The sequence below is a fragment of the Colletotrichum godetiae genome, assembly GCF_030913485.1.
Source record: "Colletotrichum godetiae strain CBS 193.32 chromosome Unknown BDP55scaffold_16, whole genome shotgun sequence".
Classification (NCBI taxonomy): domain Eukaryota; kingdom Fungi; phylum Ascomycota; class Sordariomycetes; order Glomerellales; family Glomerellaceae; genus Colletotrichum; species Colletotrichum godetiae.
The window spans coordinates 203,100-225,466 of record NW_026851264.1 but is presented as its reverse complement, the minus strand read 5'-3'; the positions used below and the strand labels follow the sequence as shown (position 1 = coordinate 225,466).

At 54.4% G+C, this 22,367-nt stretch overlaps 5 protein-coding genes across 5 annotated transcripts; 1 reads left to right on the top strand and 4 right to left on the bottom strand.

Moving 5' to 3' along the window:
• Positions 1–1,185: 1,185 nt before the first annotated feature.
• On the bottom strand, positions 1,186–1,624 carry BDP55DRAFT_660634 (uncharacterized protein). The gene has a single exon (XM_060574646.1). The coding sequence runs from the start codon at positions 1,602–1,604 to the stop codon at positions 1,437–1,439; it is 168 nt and encodes a 55-aa protein (XP_060430748.1). The 5' UTR covers positions 1,605–1,624; the 3' UTR covers positions 1,186–1,436.
• Positions 1,607–3,569, bottom strand: BDP55DRAFT_660633 (uncharacterized protein). Its single transcript, XM_060574645.1, has 3 exons — positions 2,691–3,569; positions 2,333–2,611; positions 1,607–2,238 (listed from the first exon to the last, which is right to left on the bottom strand). The coding sequence occupies exons 1-3, from the start codon at positions 3,162–3,164 to the stop codon at positions 1,750–1,752; spliced, it is 1,242 nt and encodes a 413-aa protein (XP_060430747.1). The 5' UTR covers positions 3,165–3,569; the 3' UTR covers positions 1,607–1,749.
• Positions 3,570–5,602: 2,033 nt separating this feature from the next.
• On the bottom strand, positions 5,603–10,363 carry BDP55DRAFT_727552 (uncharacterized protein; the record flags this gene model as incomplete). Its single annotated transcript, XM_060579323.1, has 4 exons — positions 5,603–6,985; positions 7,041–9,923; positions 10,000–10,102; positions 10,176–10,363. The coding sequence occupies 4 exons, from the start codon at positions 10,361–10,363 to the stop codon at positions 5,603–5,605; spliced, it is 4,557 nt and encodes a 1,518-aa protein (XP_060430746.1).
• A 7,852-nt stretch (positions 10,364–18,215) lies between these two features.
• On the top strand, positions 18,216–18,891 carry BDP55DRAFT_99736 (uncharacterized protein). The gene is made up of 2 exons (XM_060581355.1): positions 18,216–18,586; positions 18,748–18,891. Exon 1 carries the CDS (start codon positions 18,292–18,294, stop codon positions 18,583–18,585), a length of 294 nt encoding a protein of 97 aa, XP_060430745.1. The 5' UTR covers positions 18,216–18,291; the 3' UTR covers position 18,586; positions 18,748–18,891.
• BDP55DRAFT_630834 (uncharacterized protein) lies at positions 18,844–20,114 on the bottom strand (the record flags this gene model as incomplete). The annotated part of the gene is made up of 4 exons (XM_060572208.1): positions 18,844–18,941; positions 19,080–19,494; positions 19,826–19,915; positions 19,998–20,114. 4 exons carry the CDS (start codon positions 20,112–20,114, stop codon positions 18,844–18,846), a joined length of 720 nt encoding a protein of 239 aa, XP_060430744.1.
• Positions 20,115–22,367: the final 2,253 nt, after the last annotated feature.

The window sequence follows — 22,367 nt, the reverse complement described above, 5'->3', positions numbered from 1 at the left end:
AAAGGATCAACCCCTTTCCCATCTAGCCTCCATTGCATTGGTATTCATACTGGAATACATACTAGGAAAAGCTTGTGAAAAGACGGTATCTAGATAGAGGAGGACCCTGGCTCCTAAACCCACAACGGGCCTCGATAGCGTCGAACTTGCAACCATGACCATTTCCGGCCGGTCGGTGACCTCACCAAAGTGAAACATACATGGGAACATCGTGGCGTGGATAAATCTTGAATTCAGTGCGTCGAAAAAACCCGACTTATACCTCGATCAAAATACCTGCTTGGACCCTCGGCGCAAGGAAGATTGTTACTACGCAGCAGCCAGCTTTCAGCTCCGCCGGATGGTGTGGACTACCGCCGCGGTCCACGTCAATGTTGTCTGGTTTTGTCAATGGTTGCTATTTCATGTGACAAGACGTTGCTTCGTTCTCCCCAACGGCCTACTAATAAAAGCACATATAAGCACATATACCTCTAGCTCAAAAGAACAGCAAACTTGCGGAACACGATCTGCCTTGCCCTACTAGCATGCCTTATAGCAAAGCCCTCGCTTGCCAAAAGGGTACCGGCGGCCAAGAAGTCTGCATTGATATACTTACTGCCAGACGTACCCATTCCTAAAGACCAAGTTTCCCAGCTACCTTACCCACACTAAGTAGGCACCCAGACTCCTCATGCAAATGACCCAAAAGTTTCATAGGTACCACAGACTCAAGGCCAATCCACTCACAAATAGACCATGACGAAACCCAGTCAAAGTACTTGAAACTAGTACTACCCCATCCATTTCGGCCTACCTATTCTGCCTGTACCAGCCCTCGACCGGACCGCGACATCAATCACGCCGAGGCCAAATGCGCTGATCCCCGAGAGAAAAAGACTTGGCCCACCAACACCGTGTCCGTTCGGGTCACGGCCCCACTTGGTTTTCGGATAACCCCGCTCCCACAGACCCCGCCGCTCCCCCTCACTTCCGTCACCCGCACCGTTTCCGCCCCGTCACTAGCCCAACCTCCTAACCCCGACAGACTCCAAACCACCGTTAGCCATATGTCACAAGTAAGATCCAACATCATTGAATCTCATCACGCCCAACTCCATACATTGCCTCAAGCAGAGACTTACAATCAGGCACATCCTCGGGTCCCGGAATCAACGACGCAACTTTTCGTTCATTTAAGTAGGTAGACAAAAAAAAAAAAAAAAAAGTTTTGGCTTCGCCGGCATTTCAGCTCTAGCTCTAGCTCTAGCTTCCAAAAACAAAAACTAAAGCGCCCATAACGCCGTTTTCCTCATGGCTGTAGATCTGCCATCTTCCAACGTGAAGCAAAGAGCTGATAGCCCATGTGATATGCGTCTCAGGTCAAGGCAAAAAGTAACCATCCCTTCCATCATGAGATGCGTACAAGTTACCCAGCGATTACTCTCAGACAATAATCAAAACTCTCCCCCGTACCAAGGGGGAACTGATCTCGCCATGGGATATATATTCCAATCCCACTCCAGGCAAGATATCAAGTCCACCCATCCCCATCCCATCTCCTTTTCTGACCATGATAACGGCGCAGTAATATCATCAACCCGTATGCTGCGACGAAACATCATGCAAAAAAAAAAAAAAAAAAGTTCCGCTGCAAGACGCGGTCTCGACGATAAGTCGAACCGAACGATGCAATGCAAGTCCCCCAAAACACAACGCCTTTTCCCACTCCCAAACCCTGACATATATATATATCGCCGACGGCGACCGTCATGACGAAGTAGAAACGGAAGACGACGGACCCCTCGCCAGACTAAGCAGACTGCTCACAATACCACCCGAAACAGCACTCGTCGGCTCCTCATCGTCGTTGGTACCCCGGCCAGCTTTGAGGTCATCCATCTCCAGACGCGGCAGCGCGCCGACCACACTCCTAGATTCCTTCTCTTCCTGTCCCTGCTGCGTCGGCGTCGCCGATTCGGCCTCGTCAGTCTCCTGCTCTTGTTCAGGCTCGGTCTCCTCGATGACCTCCTCGGCCTCGTTCTCGGGAGGACCATCGCGGCTGGACGGCGGCTGCACCATGACCCTCGGCAGGGCCCTCTCCGTCGTCTGCGTCTGCGTCTGCGTCTTCGTCTCTTGCTGTTGTTGCTGCTGTCCTGGTCGCGGCTTCACCTGCAGCTTGTCAAGAGGCACGTTCTCCTGCCCCGTCTGGAGCTTGTAATTCGCAAGTCCGAGTTTCAATCGAAGGATCCGAGCTTTCTGCGTAAACGAAACACTAAGGTCAGCAATCATGTCTTCGAAACACCGACCCAAGGCACTATTCAAGTACCACAATGGGGGAGATCAGTCGTACCTGTCGCGCCTCCTCGCGGGTCAACAACCTCCTCGGCCCCGGCGGCGGCAGGGTCCTAGCCTGCTCTGCATCGGGCTCGGTGAGGATGGTGGTGTTTTGAGACGTGTCCATGGCGGAGGTGTCGAACACGGCCGACGTGTCGGGGGACGCGGAGCGGGTTCGCGGTGTCTCGTGCCGCGACTCTCTCTGCTGTTCTGGCAGCTCGTCCTCGCCCTGCACATCTGGTTCTGGTTGTTGTTCGCTGTGCTGTTTCTGCTCTTGTAATTGTTCGTTCTGGCTCTGTCGGTAGTACGCGTATTAGTACACCAATTCTAACGTGTACCTGTCAATTGACTATTTATTGGAGATATCTTCTCACCTCCATGGCGTCGGGCTCAACGTCCATTTCCATCTCCGTCTGTGTGGTCGCCGGCGCGGGAGTCGGTGCGGCCGCGGATGCAGAGGCAATAGGAAGTGATGAAGTAGCTTCAGGTGCCAATGCAAGTTCTCGTGCTGATGCAGGTGCAATTACGGGTGCAGCAGATACAAGGGTTGCGGCGGCGGCGGTGGTAGCATCAGCATCAGTAGCAGCAGCAGGAGCGGCAGCAGCAGCAGAGGCGGGATCCTGGCAATGCTTCTTCTTGGGAACGAGGGCGTTCTCGTCAAAGATGTCGACGGCGGCGATGGACCTCTTGAGATTGAGAGCCTTGATGGGACTCTGGCTCTTACGCGGCGATTGAGGACCGGCGCTCAGCTTGGAGTGTTTGTGCAGCTTCGTGGGCGACGATATCGCGTTCACGTTCGCGTCCAGGGGCGCGAGGGCGCGTCTCTTTGCTGGTGATGAGGGGTCCATGATCTCTGTGTAGCGTGTGTTTGTGTTGATGGGTAAAGGCCGTGTAGGAGTGTCTATGTTTCCTTTTTTTGTTCAATCTTCCTGCACCACCGTTGAGAGATTGGAAATGGTTTTCGAGGGGAAGGTTTTGGGGGAAGAAAGGGAGGGAGAGGGAGGTATTGGGGGTCTGGATCCTCGTAGTGGTTGGATGGAGGTGGGTAGGTGATTAGCGGGATTGGGAGCGTGTTGGTGTGGAGGAGGGGATGAGGAGGGTTGGAAAGAAGGCAGATCAGGTGCGTGTAAAGTACCTTTGCTACAAGCCCAAGGTAATACCTAGTAAAGGTGCACGGAGAGGGGGAAATGGGAAAGAGGAAGAGGTAGAGAGGCGGAGGAGAGAGAGAGAGAGAAAGAGAGAGAGAGGAAAAGGGAAGAGGCGGCAAAGTTGCTATTCCCACTCAAATCGCCAATTTACAAAAAAGCTCTCAAGCGAACTTCTCAGAGCGTGTTTCGTGGCGTGCCGTGGATGGAGCTGGGCGCCGCTGCTGGGGGATGGGGAGGGAGGCGCCCAAGAGCCCGTACAGATACACGGTACGGCTACCTAAGGTAAGCCGAAGCCTAAACCTAACCCGAACGAATGAAGAACGGCTTCCGCCCGCGTGCAGCTGTAGCAACACAAAAATGCGGTAGCTCACCCACTGAACGGGGAGGAACTGAGCCTCTGACGGGACGGTAGGTGTACTTCCTTCCTCTGCTGCCCGTGCGCTTTATTTTCTAAACAAAACAATCAACAGCAACAACACTGTTTGTTGACGTTTGACATTTAAACGTCTGATGTTTCCAATGTTCGACGTTGCAACAAACCTTGAGAACTTGAGGGAGAAAGGATGGATATCTCACAACCAAGGAGGGAGGAAATGGCGGGGGGGAAGCAAGCTATGGACGATCCAAATGTGTTGGTGATTCTATGGAATATGATAATGATCCAGGTCACACAGACACAGACGCGTAAAGGGTGGTGGTGCACCTCTTGACCGTTTGTCTGAGACCAGGAGGGAAATATGTAAAAGAGTAGGGTAGCGTCCCAGGCACGCAGCACACAGAGGATGGTGACCGCGTAGCCCGCGTTAGTAGCGCACTTTCCGGCTTCTTCACTGCATGAACCTCACTGTAAAACAAAGTAACCTAACCGGCAAAAAAGAAAGAAACCTGCATGAGAAAGAGTAAAGGAACCGCCCCAAATCGCGGCCCGCTTCATCGCCCCCCTGTTTGGTGGCTGGCACCTTGGTCGCGTACCCCTGCTGCGTCAAAATCCAAACCCGCTGGGGCACGTCACTGCTTTCGTCGGCGCCAGCATCCGGGTGTGGACCGCTGAGAGTTCCAGGCGACCTTTACAGTGTACTGTAGCGCTATTCACAGGGGACGGGACCTGTGACTGCCCTGCAATATTCCAGAGCGCGGCTTACATAAGGACACTTCACCTCAGTAACACCTGCAGAAAGGTCCCCAGAGGCGCGTGTCTCTTTTCCAATGGAAGGTTGCAACTTGCAAGGGTTCGCTAGCCACCGTCGATCGCATCTGGCCTAGCGCTAACGAAACATGAAATGCAGGTACCGGGGGCACGCCCGTTCAGGGTCCACGCTGTTGGGATTGACGTGACAGACAGACACCCGACCTTTCCCCCCCGACCATCCCAGACCGTTCCAAAGAACCAACCCTTCCTGTCACTGTTAATTGGGTGTCATATCAACACCACGCGTCGTTGGCCTCGATGCTACCACTGGCATGGGCCTGTCCTCCCTCCTCCCTTCTTGTCATCCTCCACCTTCTTCAACTCGACGAGCCTCTGTGCATCGTCTCATTTAAGCCGAAACTCTCGAGCATATGATAACATCTCACAATCACATCTTCAGCACACGCTTGTTTGTAAACTCGGGTATCATTCCTCTCGCCCTTGCGAGAGTTGCGCTGACGCTTTCGTCCTCGCCAAGGAAACTAACTAAAACAATTCGGCCTCCCCTCCCTCCATACATACAACGCGTAGAAGTAGTTGTCTCTCCAGATGAAATGATCCTCAAAAGACGGCAAATAAAAGAAAAGTAAAAAGTAATCGTCGTCGTCGCATCCTCAAATCACCCAAACCACACACTGAGCCAAACGTCGTTCATGTCACGACTGCTCAGGTAGTCTCTCCATATATCAAAAAAAAAAAAAAAACCACAAACGCTCACGAAAGAGACCTGCCCAGAGACTGCACACTGAGCCAGTCTACAACCCTGCCAGAGGAACGCCAAACCCTTTGCTTTTCCCAATGCTAACCTTGCCCACCCATCCAATGAACCGGCTGGTCGTCATTCGTGGAATTCTCTCCCGGGGGTATCCAGCATCCGCTTTCCATAGTCTTCGGTCAACTTTTGTTCATCTGCTTCCTCTCTGTCACTTCACCCCTTCATCTCTGTTCCTCACATCGACGACGAGACATCGAGTGAGTACAGGCTGTTATCGAACTGGAACGGCTTGTTGAAGTCGTTTGTCACTTCATCCCAGTTAGGGAACTGCTCCATCGGCATCGCCTCCTCTAGCATCAGCCCCTCAAACTCGGCTCCACCGTCCAGTCCATCCATGTTGATGTTGTTCATATCGAGAAGCACGTCCATGTCGACTGGTTGCCAGTTAAGGTCAATGTCCAAGTGGACACCCTCGGAAATATCGCTGTTGGGTTCCGATGATCCGCTGTCCTTGCTCGACTCTGGTGTATCGTTTGGTGTCTGTGACCGGTACACGGCCATGTCGCTGATGACGCCGTTGGCACCGAGCTCGAACTTGCCGAGGTTGTTGAACAGGCTCTGTGGGTTGATCGTCGTTGCCCACGCATCCATTGGCGGAGCCGGTGCGACCGCCATCTCGGGCTGCTTGTGCTCCATCTTGGGGGTGTTGTCCGTCTTGCCAACCGCGAGCTTGTTGTCCTGTGCTTTCCCTCCCATCTTGCTGCCTGTGCGCTGCATCGACGCGTCTCGAGACATTGGTGTCGCACCCGGATTGCTGGCTGGCGTCTGGCCTTGTTTGGATGCGTTTTGGCCCATTGGCTGCGCAGTGACTGGCACCTGACCGTTGACATCTAATCCCAAAGACAGAGCCAAGTTCTCTTGCATGAACTTCATAGGGTCCTCCAGAGGCTTGACGTGCTCCTCCTGGATATGCGTCTGTCGCGCCTGCTCTGAGGGGAAGCCCGTTGTCGCCATCTCGCAGTCTGCCTCGGGACACAAGAACATAGGCTTTGGCGGCGCCTTAGGTTCGGGCATAGCTTGCCTTTTGAGTTCCGGGGAACCAGACTTGCTGATCTGGGGCGACGGGGTTGTCTGGCTCGGCTGCTGGGGCGGCGTCGGTTGAGCCCCAGTCTTGGCCTTCTTTCGCGGGTTGGGCAGTTTCAGGTTGTCCCTGTTCACCTTTGGCCTGTCCATGTAAGTGGGATCGCCATGCGGAGAGGTTGCGTTGAACGGGAACGGAGGCTGGCTTGTCGTTGGTGCAGCTGGGGGGGCACCGCTCTTGCTGTTGGACCGCTGGTGCATATTGTTCAAAGCCTTGGTCTGCTTCTCCAAGTTGGCGGCACTCAACGGCGTCACCTGTCCGCTTTGAGCAGGAGTAGCACCGGCCTGGTTCGGCGCTGCGGGTTGGCCTTGCTGTGGTGGCACGGCACCGGCTTTCTTGCCGAGGCTAGCACAGTCGCGCGCCATGCTCTCGAGGAGTCTACGGACCTCGTCAATCTCGGCGGGCCTGACACTGAAGACTGGCTTGGGATTGTTCATGTGTTCGCCGTCAGTGAATTGTCTGATCATGCGGAGTCGCTGGGTCATGTTAGCAAAATGAAAAGGCCAGTACGAAGCTTTAATGTTCACTTACAGCTCGGAAGTAGCTCTTGGCGCGCGCATCATCACGAGTCGCGGCATACCAGCGGCCCAGGGCCTTTCCAATCTTGCCCATGTCGACCACAATCTTCATGAGCTTGGTGCAAGTCTCTGTACGCTGGTCTGGTGACATGGGAATATCCGGCATATGTTCAGTCATCATCACTTTCTGCTCTTCTTGACCGATGCGCCTGAGCTTGTCAAAATCGTTCTCCGTAGGTGCAATACCCGAGTTTGCAGCTTGCATGGCCTGCTGGCGACTCTTCATTGCCTCATACTTGGCCCTTTGCTCGGGATTCATGGCCGCTATTTGCTCCGGGGTGAAGTTCGGGAACGGGCGCATCTGACCCGGTACAGCAGTAGGCCTCTGAGGTTGCTGAGATGCCTGAGGGACGTCGGCAGGCTCGTCGGTACTAGGTCGCTTGAGGTTCTTCTGCTGCGTCGCAGGCGAGGGATTCGGAGGCTGTGCTTGGTTGCTCGAGGCCGGCCGATTGTTATTCCTTGGTGCCGCGGCGTTGGCGACAGCCTTCTGATCAGGAGTAGCGCTCTGCTGCTTCGGCGGTGCTGGTGGTGCTTGGGCAGGTGTCGGGGTGATGCTTGCTGGAAGACCGGGCTGTGGCATTTGGGGTTGTTGAGGTGCTGCCACCGGGACGTTCTGTCCTCCCGGCGCCGGTAGCCCCTGTGACTGAGCCTGGCGCATGGCCATCTCTTTTTGCATTGCGGCAGCCATCTGCCGTTGTTTGATCTGGATGATGAACTGTCGCAGTTGATCGTCGGTAAGGCTAGCAATCTTAGGGTTCGCCTTGCGAGCGTTCATGATATCAGTTGGCGTCACCTGGATCATGTGAGCTGGAATACTCGGCATGCCAGGCGGCATGCCCGGTTGGTTGGGTGCCTGCGGATTCTGTATGCCGTTGCCAGGCTGCATCCCATTCGGCTGCGGCTGGGCTTGCCCTTGAGGTTGAGCTTGTTGAGGTTGCTGCGCAAGTTGCTGTGGTTGAGCCTGTGGCGGAACCTGCTGTGGCGGCTGGGGTTGATGCTGTTGTGGTTGCGGCGTTGGCTGTTGTCCTTGCTGCGCTGCCTGTGCTGCCTGCTGTTGGTTGCGTTTCTCCATCTGCCTCTGCATGTAGGTCGCGAACTGCGATCTCTGGATTCTCTCGAGGTGCTGTTGCAACTGTGGCTGTACGGGGTTTTGTGCCAGCCATTGGCGGAGATCCTTCCACTTGCGTACCTCGGGAGGAGCACGAAGCTGATTTCCTACTTGGTGGAGGACTGGTGGCGGCAGCTCCATGCTATCCATCATGACCTGGTGTGCCGGTGCTACAGGTGTTTGCTGGTTTCTCAATCGGTTCAGCATCTGCTGTTGCTGTGCGATGAGTTGCTGCTGGTTGTTAGGAGCAGGGGCACCTGGTTGCGCTTGCTGAGGCATCATGCCGTTGGGCATGAACTGATTGCCATTGGCAACGTTGAATTGCCCAGGTTGTCCTGGTCGACCTTGCATCTGGCCTGGGTTACCCATGGCGTTCATCTGCATCTTGCGCTGTTGCTCTTGCCACTTCTGCATGACCTCGAGCAACTTGTCTTGTGGCAGACCGTGAACAGCCTGTCTTTGCTCGGGATTCATGCTTGCCATCATACTGTGAAAGACTGGGTTGTTGTTCAAGTTCATGTTGCCCGCCGCGCCCATCGGCCTCTGGTTGCCCTGGTTGAAACGGGGGTCAAGAGTACCGGCGAAAGGACCATTTGCCTGTACCCCGTTCTGACCTTCCATGGGATTCATGGCACTCGGAGGACGACGCATGGGGGTGTTCAAGGTGTTCATACCCGGGCTCTGAGATGGCGGGGCGCCTCCGAGGCCGTTCGGCTGTCCCTGTAATTGTCTGGCTTGTTGTTGAGCACGCATCTGCGCTGCATGTTGCGACTGCTGTTGCTCAATCTTCAGCTGCTGTGCCTGCTGCATACTCAACTGTTGCTGAGCCTGGTTCGGTCGCGGTGTTTGACTCTGTCCAGGTTGATTAGGCATTCCCTGACCTTGGCCCCCAGCAATGGGTTGCGGCGTGGCGTTGCGCGCTGGGCCGTTGCTCGCAGGCACGACCATCTGGCCTTGCTCCTGGGCTAGTATGCCCGCCTTTTGTTGGTTCATGATGCTCTCCATGGTGAACTGGCCAAAGTCCCCGTTGCCAGACTGCATATTTGCCGCGTTCATCATGGCCGGGTTGACCTGTCCTCTGCCGGCTTGCATCATGGCCTGGGCTTGGGCAGGGTTCATGTTGGGTGGCATGCCACCCTGTTGCTGTCGCTGTCTGGCCAGAGCCGCATTCTTTGAAAGTCCCTGGAAGGCCTGGTGCTGGAACCAAATCAAGACAGGATCCTTGCCTTGAGCAGTGTACTCTTGTGCCCTCTGTGCGAACCGAGTCTGCACGATGTTGCGGTAGTGGTTCTTTTGGGGATCGGGGCAAGCGGATGCCATCTTCTGTGCGAGTTCCATGACCTTTTGTTGATCGTGCGGTGTGAGATTTGAGGCGTCGGTGGGAATGCCGTTCTGAGGCCGTCCTTGTCCACCGGGCATCTGGAACATCTGCTGGTTGGGCCCTATCGGTTGGCCGCCCTGATTGCCCATATTCACACCCATCTGGCCCTGCTGAGGAATCTGCGACGCTTGCATCTGATGCTGGAGATGCTGGAAGCCCTGCGGTTGATTTTGGCCCATTCCCCGACCCATCTGGTTCTGCATAGCCGCGTTTTGGTTCATCATAAGCTGCTGTTGAGCCTGGGCGGCTGCTTGGGCTTGAAGATTGTTGGTCAGGTTCTGCTCGTTCGCCTGTCGTCGTCGGAAAAACTCGTTCGTCTTGTTGCTCATTTGAGCTTCGTATTGAGCCTGCGTCTCCGTGTTAGAATTTCCCTCCAACGGGAGGAGGAACACATCAGGGTGAATGTTTCCGCTCAAATCTTACCTTGTCTTGGCATTTGTTGAAGGCATCGCGCTCAAAGTTTACGCCAACCTCTGCCGCCTTCATGAAATCAATGTTGGACACGGCAAGGCCGATGTTTGTGATCCTGAGTGGAAACGTCATGTCAGTTGCGGCGCGACATTGGAGAATCCAGAGGGTGGAAGTCAGACTCAACGTACAGATTATGGCACTTGATCATGCGCTCTTGAATAGCCACGCCAGCTTGCCAGCCTGTGTGTGGCTGTTGCTGGGCGAGCATGGTCTGGTAAAGAAACTGATTCAACTGAACCTGGGAGGGTCGGGGACGCGGCTGTTGCTGTTGCATCATTCCCGCCGCTCCCGCCATGTGTTGCATATTCGCGGCCATGGCCGCTTTCCACTGGTTTTACACAAGTTTCCAACGATAATACCAGAACCGATAGTTTCGGTCGGCAAGGGGCCAGGGACCTTCGATCGACTGGTGTGATGAGGTCCGCGGTCCGGGGGCAGAACTGGGCGAAGGGAAAGTTGATCGGATTGAGAGGTCCACACGTAGAAGTGGTGCTGGTCTGGTTTTGTTCCTAACAATGAAGCACGGTGCCGTTGACTACCTGCAGGATGCCTAGCGACTTGCGACAGGCATGAAGGAGCTATTCGGGCGTTGTGAGCGACTGGGAAGCTGGTTTTGCGCTCGTTGAAGTTGTTGCGATGCCACACAAAAATCGATTTCGTCGTATGTGGGCGTGCTGGAGTAGTGAGGAGGATGACGAGGCAGGCGTGAGTGGAGGTTCGGTGGTCTCGTCTCGTGTTTTTCGTTAACCAGGATTACGTGGAGTCGTCAATAGACCCGAGCGCCTGTTCAGCAACGACGTTGAATGTTGCGCCAGTCGCTGTAGCATGAACCTTGGAGAGAGGAAAATGCGGTTGACACGACTGGAGAGAAGAGTGAAAAGCAAATGACCCGCGGCGAGAGGTGGCTGTCGGTGGTGGTGGGTTGTTGTGGTTTCGGTTGTGTCCGTCCAGGAGCGGCGGAAATTCCAGAGAGTGGAGGGTGGGCGTGGACAGCCGCAGGTCGAGACAAAGCGAGCCGGGGGTGGTCTTCGAAAACGGGACGGTGCTGTGCGTAGCAAATTATGCAATACAAACTTATCGTCTGTGTAAGCGTCGCCGAATTTTGGTTTGGTGAGCAACGGCGACAAGTGCGACGAGAAGCTCACGAAGAAAAGAGGAAGAAACGACAACAACGACGTAGAGGTCGTGTGGAGTGTGTTGTAGGAAGAGAAAAAGAGGTGGAAGAGATGGCTGTGAGTGAGAGAGAGAGAGAGAGAGAGAGAGAAGAGGTGTGTGTGCGTGTGTGCGTGTGCGTGTGGTGTGTGGTGAGTGCAATGAGCAATGGGTTACGGCAGAGGACGGGATCGTTGGGCGTGGTGGAGCCTCCTGGAGATGGGCTTTCGCTCGATCAGTGCCAGTTGATTTAGGTTCTGGTGGGCTCAGGATTGGCGCCCTTTTAAGCGTGGAGCCTATTTTTGCCTGTGGTCGACGGTCGACTGGGGTGGCTGAAACGACAACTGGACGAGGAAGCTGTCGTCGTAATCGCCCTATATCGCGGGAAGACGCTCGTTCACCTTTTTCTAGAGTGAATCAGATGAGCAAGGTGAGAGGAGAGAAAGAGAGGATGGGATTCCAACCATTCTCCAAAGAAGAGGGGCGACCAGGCGACTAACAGCTGAGAAGGAGGACCCGGAGGAAGAGGAGAGGAGGTGGTGACAGAATAGTTGTGTGTAGAAAGAAAGGGAGGGAGGGAGGACGTATCCGTAGTAGACGAGGATGAGGACGGAGGTCGGAGCAGACAAGGTAGGCAATACGGATAGGTAGGCACGTAGGTAGAGGTAGGTAGGTAGGTGTATTCGTACGAATAATACCAGGTAAAAGTAAGGTAGGGCGATGGAAGAGAGAGGAAGAGGGCGTGCGCAGTGAAGAGTACTGGTGATGGTGGTGGTGGATGTGAGTGAGACTGTGAGAGTGACTGGGGACCGTGAGTTGCGTGGGTGGTGGGAGACTGAGAGAAGAGAGGATGGGGCCTGCAGGGCGGCGAGATGCGCAGGTGGAGAGGGGAGGGCGTGGGACGATGAGTGGACGAGGTGGATTGGTGAGAGATGATTGGACAAGAGCATGTGAAGGAGGGGGTGTGGTCTTACTCTGGAAGTGGGAGGTGGGAGGTAGCTGTGGGAAAGAGCAGGGCAGCGCAACACCAAGAGGCAAGAGCCAGGTACCGGTGAGCTTGAGGAGGTGCACGAGGTACCTTGCCTCACCTCACGTGCAAGGGTTCGTCACTAGGTACCTACCTTGGGTGGGCGAGGGAGGGAAAGAGAGTCCCAGTGGGCGTAATTCTGCAGTATATTCACACGTTTCAACTGATAAAACCTGGCCAGATGATAATTCTATATAAGTCTCTATCCGTACCTGTGCTTGGAAAACTCGAAAGGGGCTGTTGGTGTGTTCGTCCCGGTGAGAGAGAGAGGATGGTCTTGGTCTTCGGTGTAAGTTGAACTTGAGGTAAGGCCGGGTGGATAGGTAGCCCGTACCCTTGGGCAGTAAGGTATGGAAGGTACCTTGGGACGAAAAGGTACAAACTTCACACCAAGCGCTGCACAGCAATACCGGCATGGAAAGACAGCCGCCGCAACCCATTTTTTGTGGTCCATCACGACCTGCCAACCAGCATGCGCCTGCTCGCCAACACTGACTGCATTGGCATCAGAATTCGGACAAGACTGGCAAGACTGGCAAGACTGGCAAGACTGACAGGACTGGGAAGGGCGGATGGGGGGGGAAACATGGACGAGGAAAGACGAGCAAGGTATCCGTACTCCGTGTAGAAGTAGGGGGAAGGAAGGAAGGAAGGGAAGGGAAGGGAAAGGGAAGGGAAGCCAGGCGGGCTAAAGTGGGCACCTGGCGAAAATGGGGTCCTCTTCTCCTTCCTTTCCTTTTCTTTCCTTACCTTTTGGCGGCGGTTGGTTGAATTTTTTTTCCTTTCGTAGTTCCCGCCCTCGCGCCTTGGAAAGGTACGGATACCTCACCTATCCGCAGAATCTGGCACTCTGGCACTCTGGCACTCTCTCTGGCACCAGGAGGGGAAAACCAGACGGCACCTGGACCAGACAGGGCAGGGACTGGGACGTCGACTGTGAGAGGGGAGGGGGGCTGATGTGGTATTAGTGACAGGGGGGTGCGGTCAAGATACCTTAGACACACGCACATTCTCTGTCTGCCTCTCACTCGTCCACAATGCCACCAGCAGCCCTCTCTGCCACTTTCTGGTCTACTTACCTACCACTCTACCAATCTTGTCATTCTCACCGTCCGTTCCTCTTACTCATTGAACCTGGTTCGGAGCCCTATGCTCTCGCGACAACATCTTCAGTTGCTGAGATACGTGCGAAGCAAGAGGCCAGCATTCGGTCAGCATGTACCAGTCTATCAGCGCAGCGGTGTGGGAAGCGGTCAACGTGGTCCGCCAGACTCTTGACGGTATCATGGGTGCTAACACGATACAACCTGGTAGCCAACTCTAGACCGTGTTCACCTGTGTAAGGTACCTCGAAGCTCGAGCCCAGGCCCTCCGGGCAAGCAATTGACAACCGGCCAAAACGAATGTGGTACATACCTTACACAGTCTACGGTTATCTGCCCTGTACACCTGTACTTTATACCTTATATCTCACCTACGTACCGGACACTTGAGGCATACCTACCAGAATAACTCCTCGGAAACGAACGAGGTTGACGAACGACATGGTGCGAGTGTGGTGGTGTCCTCGCCTCATCTGCTTCATCTAACATTTGAGAGCTTCTTCCGCTCCGTGCCAACCGACGACGGTACAAAGTACAGACAGACCGAAGGGGTCAGTGCCGGGGGCCAGGGTCAGAGCCAACCTCAATACCGGACCCCGTATGTCTGATGTACCCTGCCTTGGCCTTGCCTTGGCCCTCTCTTTCTGTCTCCCCTCCCCTCTGAGGCCATTCCAAAAGGTTTTCAGCTTCGGGGGCGGCCATGATTACTTTACGAATATAGAGTATTACTGTTCATCTCTCTTCAGCTCCTCGGCCTGGACGAGCCACTTATCGGATATCCACCATCAATTCACCAGACTGGCAGACCACATTGCGACGTGACGATCGCCATGAGCCCTCGCCAGCAGATCGTGGAGGAGCAAATCCCATGGCCATGGCCATCTCTCGAAACCCCTGGTCACGCGTCTCGCTCGCCAGTGATTTACATCACCCGGTGAGCAGGGCAAGGCAAGCCAGGACCGGCACGGCTACGCCACCGTCCACGGCACCTCGTCTGTTCCCAATTACCAGGGACCTGCCCCGGGCAATCCGCGATACCTCTGGCAGAGGAATGTAGAGGAATTTCGACGTCCCCGATTCTTCATCTCGCTCCAGCCATTGGCTATTCTTCGTACGAATACCAGGTACCAACAGACCCTTTCTACATTCCGCTCCATTTCTATGCCGGGCGCTCATGAGCGGGAGTCAACTTCTCCAGCTTTCAATGGTCACGCTGCGCATTCTTGCAGCCTCGCAGAGCCAGCACTCTTTCCGTCGACACAATCCAATGTCTCTGTCGAGTCCAGCCATGGCAAGACATTGGCCCACTGGCGAGTTCCTCCCCCTCTACAAAGTACGAACGGATACATAGGCCTAGTGCCGGAATACCTACCTTAGTATATTCGTAGATGCAGGCCACCCGTCTATCTACGTTTTTTGCTGGGACGGGCCTCGTTTGTCTTTGCCTCATTTCTTCTTATCCCCTTCCCTCTCGTCTTGCTTCCCGAGTGGGCAAGTTGGCTTTCATTCCTATTCCTTTTTCTGCTTCCACTACCAGTTGAACCATTCTACCGTCCCACTCTTGTCATTTTATTCGCCCGTCGTCTTGTCTCCCAGATCCCCACGTCCCAGCAACATGGTCCTCAAGTCCGAGGCCTTCCCGCCCACGCATTCCCCGATTCACGTTTCAGCGGTTACCTAGTTGCTTTATCCCTCTTGCCCCCGTCACACTGGCATTCCTGTTCCAGTGTAGGAGACAAAGCCGATGTGCCTACGGATACATACTGAGGAGAAGTTGCAAACACAGCAACTTAACAGGGGACATCTGCCCTTGCATCGATGCTTTGCATATCCGTATTGTACAGACTACAGACTACAGACTACAGAGGATTGGTGAGGGAGAATCTTGACCGCAAGGACTCCCGGCACTTTACGCAAAAAGGAACCTCACATGGCATCTGCAGCAGGGGAAAAGCCATGCGTAATTGGCCCATGGAGTATGTGTACGTCTGCGCGTCTCTTTGTGGGCAGGAAGGGCACACCTAGCATCGACGGAACGGGGACCCTCTTAAGGAACCCAAACCCAAATCTAAGAGAGAAAGGGAGAAAGAGAGAGAGCGCGAGAGAGAGAGACAGAGAGAAAAGGCTCAAAAAGCTCGAGGCTCACGGCTCGTGGCTCAAGTTGCTGCTTTTTCCCTGGACACGCTGCACAAAAAGCTCCAGGGTCATCCCTGTCTAGTTCAATTGCACACATGGGGCGCTAGACCCAAGATGATCAAGCCGTGACGGCCTGCTTCTCACAAGGTGGGAGGAGGTACCTGAGCTTGTGCCAAGTGACCGCGGCGGTATGGAGACGTGACCTGGCGGTGTATCTGCTGGCAATCCGTACTTTTCCAAAGAGTCATTCGGATTCTATCAGAGGCGAAAATAGGATTGTGCAAGATGGAGGTGCGTTGAACGCTCGAGTTCAACGGGGACGTTCAAGGCGGCGGGCAAGCCGCAAGAACCGGGACCAAGGAATGGACGTTGGTATTAGGCTCATCCACATCGATCCATCTCAATATGAGGAAAGCGTTGCAGCGAAACGGGACGAAGTACATGCGTGCCGGGAGGAGAAAATAACAAGGGCGCGGAGGCACGGATGCACGGGTCCACGGGCACCCTGCGAGTCCCAGATTTCAGTCAAGCTAGTGCCCACCACTGCCTCCCTCTCTGTCTATCGAGCATACCACACACCTCAGCATTGTCCCGTACTGATACAGACAAGTGACCAGTTCCATGACTGACAAAGTGAAGCAGGTAGACTGGAGACACCCGACTCTGCGACAACGCCATTCTCAACATCAATCCATCGATCGGCCTGATAGCCTGTTCCCAAGTCCAAGATGCCATGTCTTCAGCAGATACTGCCATAGTCAACTAACCCCGGACGACATGGCTCCTGCGGCTCCGAACCGGGGTCAGAATGGGCGTTATCCGGGCCACGGCGACGAGGCCTGGCACGCCTGGGTATCACGGTTTCAATCTGGTCTTGTAAGTTAACCTGCAGCAGGTGTTGGGAAGTGTGCCGGTGGGCATGATCAGACACCAAGGGGCCGTCCACGGGAGCCGTTTCGATCTGCCATGTTTGCATGTCGCAACTCGCCTTATTCCCCTAGTTCAGCGAGTAAGTTAATCTCAGTGATCTCAGGGTACAGATAGATGATCCGTCTCGTCGTTCTTCGAGTCACACATTACTCATCGCAGAGGAGGCAGCCAAATTCCCCATACCCTCCCCCTCCCCCTCTCCCTCTCACTCTCTTATTTGTGACCAACTTTCCCACCATGATCGATCGGGGTCCAGCCAGGCCCTGGGACCATGATGGTCCATGTTGGGTTTCCTCGACGACGGTCCGTACCCTCACTCCTCCATCCGGGGACTCTGGGGTTGGCGCAGGCCGTGCATCTCACCACGCACTGCATCTGAGAGTGGTTTTCCCAACCCAAGAACTTTGAAGAAGCGACACAATCAGAGCAAGTCCGGGTGGACAGGGTCGGCGTTTGGGTGTTTGGAGGGCAAAAGTAAAGGGACCCTCAAAGGCAACGGCTAGCAATCATCTGAACTCGGGACCGGCCATTGGGCCTTGCGCGACGCTTGCTACGAAACCTTGCCAAAATAAGGTGCTTCACTCTCTCTTAATGCGGCGAGATGAGCACAAGCAAGTGTCACACAAAAGTATGAGAGATTGCCTGCCTCACCACACTGATCAGTGAGCAAGTCACGCAGTATGAACCCTCGCGATCAGAAAATGCAGCAGAAATATAAGGTGAACTGCAGGGGTTGATCGCCTTGTTGGTAGCCGTGGATGACTAACAAGCAAGTCGGGTGTTGGTTGGATTGCAGAGAGTCAAGAGTTAGAGGCTCTGAAGCAAGCCCAGGTATCCAGTCGAATACTCCGTACGAAATAGGCCGTAGAGGTGGGATAAGGTAAGGTAGCAGGGGGGGAAGAAAGTGTAAAGGCTGCCCGTGGACATCAGTCAGGGACCTGAGTTAATTAGGTTCTTCTAAACCGGCTCCAACCTAAAAAGAAAAACAAGGTGTTGGCACTTTGGGAACATCAAACGGACGAGATCTGCGATTTTTTGGTCTTTTTTTTTTCCCCCTGCTAGTTCTAATCTACCTGCTTCTACGTTTACTCTTGTCCCCATTCCCCATCGTGGAGTGGCAAGGTGAGGCTACCTTGATTGTGAGGAGAGATGAAAACAAATAAAATAGAGCGAGACTCTATCCTTGGGAATGATCAATTTCATTCTGCCAAGAATCATTTCCAGAGACTTTTGAAAAAGATATAAAGGCAGCGTCTGTTTGATTGATTGCTATCTGCATTGGGTACATCCTTCAACTCGATGGAAAATTAGGAACACGATGATGAGAATGGTGAGTACTACCGTACCTGAGGTGTAGTTGCAGTTCTCCCTCCCATCTGCGCATCATTCGTCCCTAGGATTTCGGATGTACCTCTTGGTGTCCAAGGTACCTCCTTGCCTTGCCGTATTTGCCTCAGAGAGAATAGCAGCTTGGTCGTTGCAGAGGATCTCCAGCTAAGAAAATCCCAACCCAGAACCAGCAGGAAGGGAAAGTCCCCTCCCCTCCTCTCTCCCCCTTCGATTCTATTTACCCCCCCCCCCACTCTCCTTCCATGTCCAAGGTACCTCAGATCACGCCCCCCCCCCCCCCTTCTTTCTCTCGGTCAGGCCCAATCATAATGTGTCTGGGTCCCATTCGGTACTTGCCTAACCTTGCCGGTGACTGATACTTGGCGTCCCGTTGCTTCTGAATGGATGGAGGTGGTCAACTGCCTTCCCTCACCTTACAGCAAGAAGTCGCAACCTGCGTGGGAGAGAAAGAAGTGTGGTAACCCGCCCAACCCAACTGCATTCGTGCCTGCCACTGCTGTGTCCTGTGTCCTGAGTCTTGCCTGTGCCTGCCTTTGGTCCTCCAAGATGCTCAGGTCTACTTTACTTCGTACTCGCCGCCTTTTGATTACATCACTCTGCGCTGCCAATATATTCTGGGCAGCAACGGTGAGCAACGGCGACAAGTCATGGTTACACACGCTTCCACTTCTTCGCGCGACCAACGGCTGGTCTCTTTCTTGTGTTTTGAGGGGTGCTTCTACTATTTCCTCTCCATTTTCTTTTCTTTATTCCCCTCTCTTTCGGATTACCTTGCATCGTCTCCCGGTGTGCGTGAACCACTATCGCCAGGAAACCAGTCGCGGTACCGGCCTTGGATAAGGTAGATCCTCAACCCTGGGCTTATCCTATCAGACCAACATCATCACAAGACCAACCAACCAGCCTATCAGCCCAGACATGTTCTCTCGCTTCACGGCCGTTTTGACACCCCAAAAAAAAAATCAATCCTTCTCTCCGTTCGAGCTCCCGGTTGACTGTCAGACCATTGAGCAGAAGAAGACCGTGACTGGTTGAACCGCGCGCAATAAGGTTACGTCCCCAGACTCGTCTCGTTCCAGCCACGTCAAGCTGCACATACTATCGGTGTAGCTCCGTCCTCGACTCAACCACTACTTCCACCACCACCAGCTTTCTTTCTTCCGGATCCGAATCTGGCATATGGCCCCCGTCCCTGACTAAGAAACAGGTTCCAACTTGTCATCCTATTCGCAATCGTGGCCTTCAGCCTTCGGCTGCATGTACGGAGTGTGAGGCCGTTTGCTGGACTGACTACCAGTACACTCTTGTTATCAAGAGCGCCAAACGGCTCTCACCTTCACCAACGCACAGAATCAAAAGACTCTCCAGCCAAGTCTCGGCCACGTAGCTCAGCTCATCCGCCTCGGCCGTGGGCGAGTAGTCAGCATCAAAGCTGCAGGGTGGGAAGTGAAGGACAGCTAACGGGCCAGCTTTTGGAAGGGGCTCTTCTTCTGCCAAACAATCGTCCGGCCATGTCAGAAAAGCAAAGCGTCTCCCGCTGCGCTTGGCTCCTCTCGCGGCCCTCGACTCCAGACCAACCCACCCCGTCCCTCTTTGAGTCCTTGGGCCATGCCACCTATACTGCTTCTTTTCCAATGGCTCTGCAGCAGCACCCGGCGTAGGCGTGTCGCAGACCTGCCGCACCTTGTACCAGCTGGCGGCGCTGCACGCCCAAAACGCACTGCATTGAATGACAGATGCTAGGTGATGCTGCAAGAGCCGAGAAGGAGAGACAAATAGGACAAGCAGACAGCCTTCACGCACGCGTAGAGACACAGACGCAGACGCAGACACATACACATCCAGAGAAGGCTTCATCAGATTATGCCAGGTGCCCCACTGCCCGCCGTGTACCTTGGTCGCCAAAATAGCATATCCGTTTCAAGTGTGGACGGCCCAGCATACAACGGACGGGGGGGAGCCTTGACCTTGATCCGTCGGGCCAATCTTTGTTCAACATGTCTCTGTTTTCGCACCGACTTCTCGCCTCGCCCTTGTTGCTACTCGATTTGATGAGCCTGAAGAGAGTCTCCATACTTACCGCTTCTTCACTGGCCACTCGAAATCTTCCGCAGCTTTGAAGAGCCACCGCTCTGTCATCATAGGCCATCACCCTCGCGCATCCCAGTACCTATATGTATGGTCAAGAGCCGTGGCAGAAGGGCAGATTGTCCTCCTGGCTCGCCATGCCGCCAGCCGTCCAACGCCTTCACCAAGTGGCCGCTTGCACTATTCGATGGCGTGGGTGCTCGAACTAGCGACACTGCCGGGGGGGCCGCCAGATGGAAGAGGCGCAGGCTACTTTGTACTGGCGTGCGCGTGGCTGACATCCAGTCTCGGTCAAGTCGATCGCCTCACTAGCACATCACTCGTCCATTGGCGCTGCATCTTCGGGGTCCTCTCAGCCCAGCAGGGGTCGGCAACACCATCAGCCAGATCCTTGATCCGTTAAACAGCTCCAATGGTTCGAGGCAGCTGGTGAGCGTACCAAAGCTGCGCTGAATTTATTGCTTTTTTTTTCCCCTTTTCGTATTCTACGCTTCAATCAGGCATGGCAGTCGTCGAACAACCCCCCTCTCTTGCTGGCGCAGTTCAGAGAGATACACACAAGCTATTTCTCGCCCGGGTCCAGCTCGGATGATTGACTGGTGTTCTGGACATCTGGTGACGTTTACGCCAACGTTGAATCGGTACTTCGCAGTATTGGCCCGTGTCTGGAACGATCACCGCCAGGGTTCTCATCGGTATTGCAGAGTGCTATCGAAACCATGAGTTGAATCCTGTCGCATCAACCAGTTTCTTCAACTTAAGAGGACGATATCTTTCTCGCAGTTGAAGAATACATTCGGATTCTGAAAGAAATGCAATCAAATCGGCACGGGAACGTGTCCGCGGTCAGTCGTCTGTATCTCGTTCAAAGCCTTACGTCTTGGGCCACCCCGCTTCCCCAGCCAAAGTGGCTGACAAGCAGACAGGGTCGTCGCGCATACGGAGAAACGAGGCAGCACTGTTGTGAAAGCTACTGAACAACACGAAGTAATACATAAAAACCGTGCAGCGAAAGCAGCGAGGCTAGCAACCGACTACACGACGCCGCATCAGCTCGAAATACCCTGGCACGCCTGGTTCTCAAACGAGAGAGAGAGAAAGGAGCACACTCGAGATCATGTTCTATTAAGGACGCTGCGCAGGGATCGCCGCCGGGCTTGGACGATGTTGTCTATCACTCCAAGGCAGAGTATACAGTACAGAGAGAGTTGGCGATGGCAACTGCATTGCGACGAACGTTGGGCGGTCACGCTGTGAGACGATATCTCTTCCCATCGATGGAAGGTCATCTAGGGGGAAAAGCAGACGAAACAAGTTCGAACAAGGTCAACGCAGCACGGTTGTAAAGCAACCCACCTTCCAACCTTCTGCCCGCCGTTGTGCTCCCACGCGGTAATCCCTGACGTGATAGAGCGAGTCCCTCATTCACCTCCGCATTCTATCCCAGAATACCTTTTCCCCCTTCTGGTCTTGGTGATCTAGATGGCACCGTTGCTGTTGTGCGCTCGGGGTCGTGGGATTGCCACCGTGCTCTCCTCCACATTTGCATGTGTGTTGCCTTTAGGGCCTTTGACATGAGATACACATTGGAATGGACGAAAGCAGCGACTTGGTATGGGCTTAGAGTTTGCGCTTTTGTTCCCGCTTGAACGGCACGGGCGAGGGTTATGCAGCTAACAAATTCGCGCACAACCTCTGCACCTCTGTCGCCGCCTCCGATCTTTTCTCTCTTCAATGTCGAAACGATGCTCTAACCCGGGACCTTGAGGGCAATGTGAAGCATCCTGGCGTGCCTGGACAGGATTTGGGATGCCAACAGCCCACTTCCCTTGGACGATCTGCGGGTCCCCTCCAAAGTTTCGAACTGCCAGTGCGGGAACTAGCTACGCACAGAAACCAGTTGATATGACGATCAAGAAGATTCAACAGCAAGAAAGAAATAAAAACAAGCAACCAGTCAGCATCGATCGACCACTTCGGCCAACATGAGGGGGCTTCTGGTCTCCATCGGAGGCGATGATGGTGCGAGTTTGGACTTTGTCATACCGGACAGAGAGGCTCGATTGGCAAGGGAATGGCGTCACCAAAGACACCACCCGTATCTGACGACACACACCCCCCAGCTAGGATCGATGGGCATCGGGGACGATTGTGGCTACTTGCCATCGCACCATCTCACTCAGCCAAGCATGCAAACGCATCGCGCACTACATTTGACAGCGGTCAAAAAGAGCCGCGAGTATCTACTTGCGTGCTTACATGGCGATAGCTCGCAAGTTGCAACTGCTGGAGAGTCTAGACAAAGGAAACGGTGCGCAACAGACGGCAGCTCTTTTGATACAGTCGTAGATGTCTGATCGTCGCACTCAAATCGACGACCTGGGAAGGGCAAGGGGGGCCAGACCCCCCGCCCCTTGTGGTGGGTCGGAACTATGCTCGAGTCCCGGAGCCAGCTCCCCCACCTCATTGTGTGTGGGCATCCCAAGCCATGAGCCTCCATCACGCATCGCGACGTGAAGCTGGCGCTTGCGTGT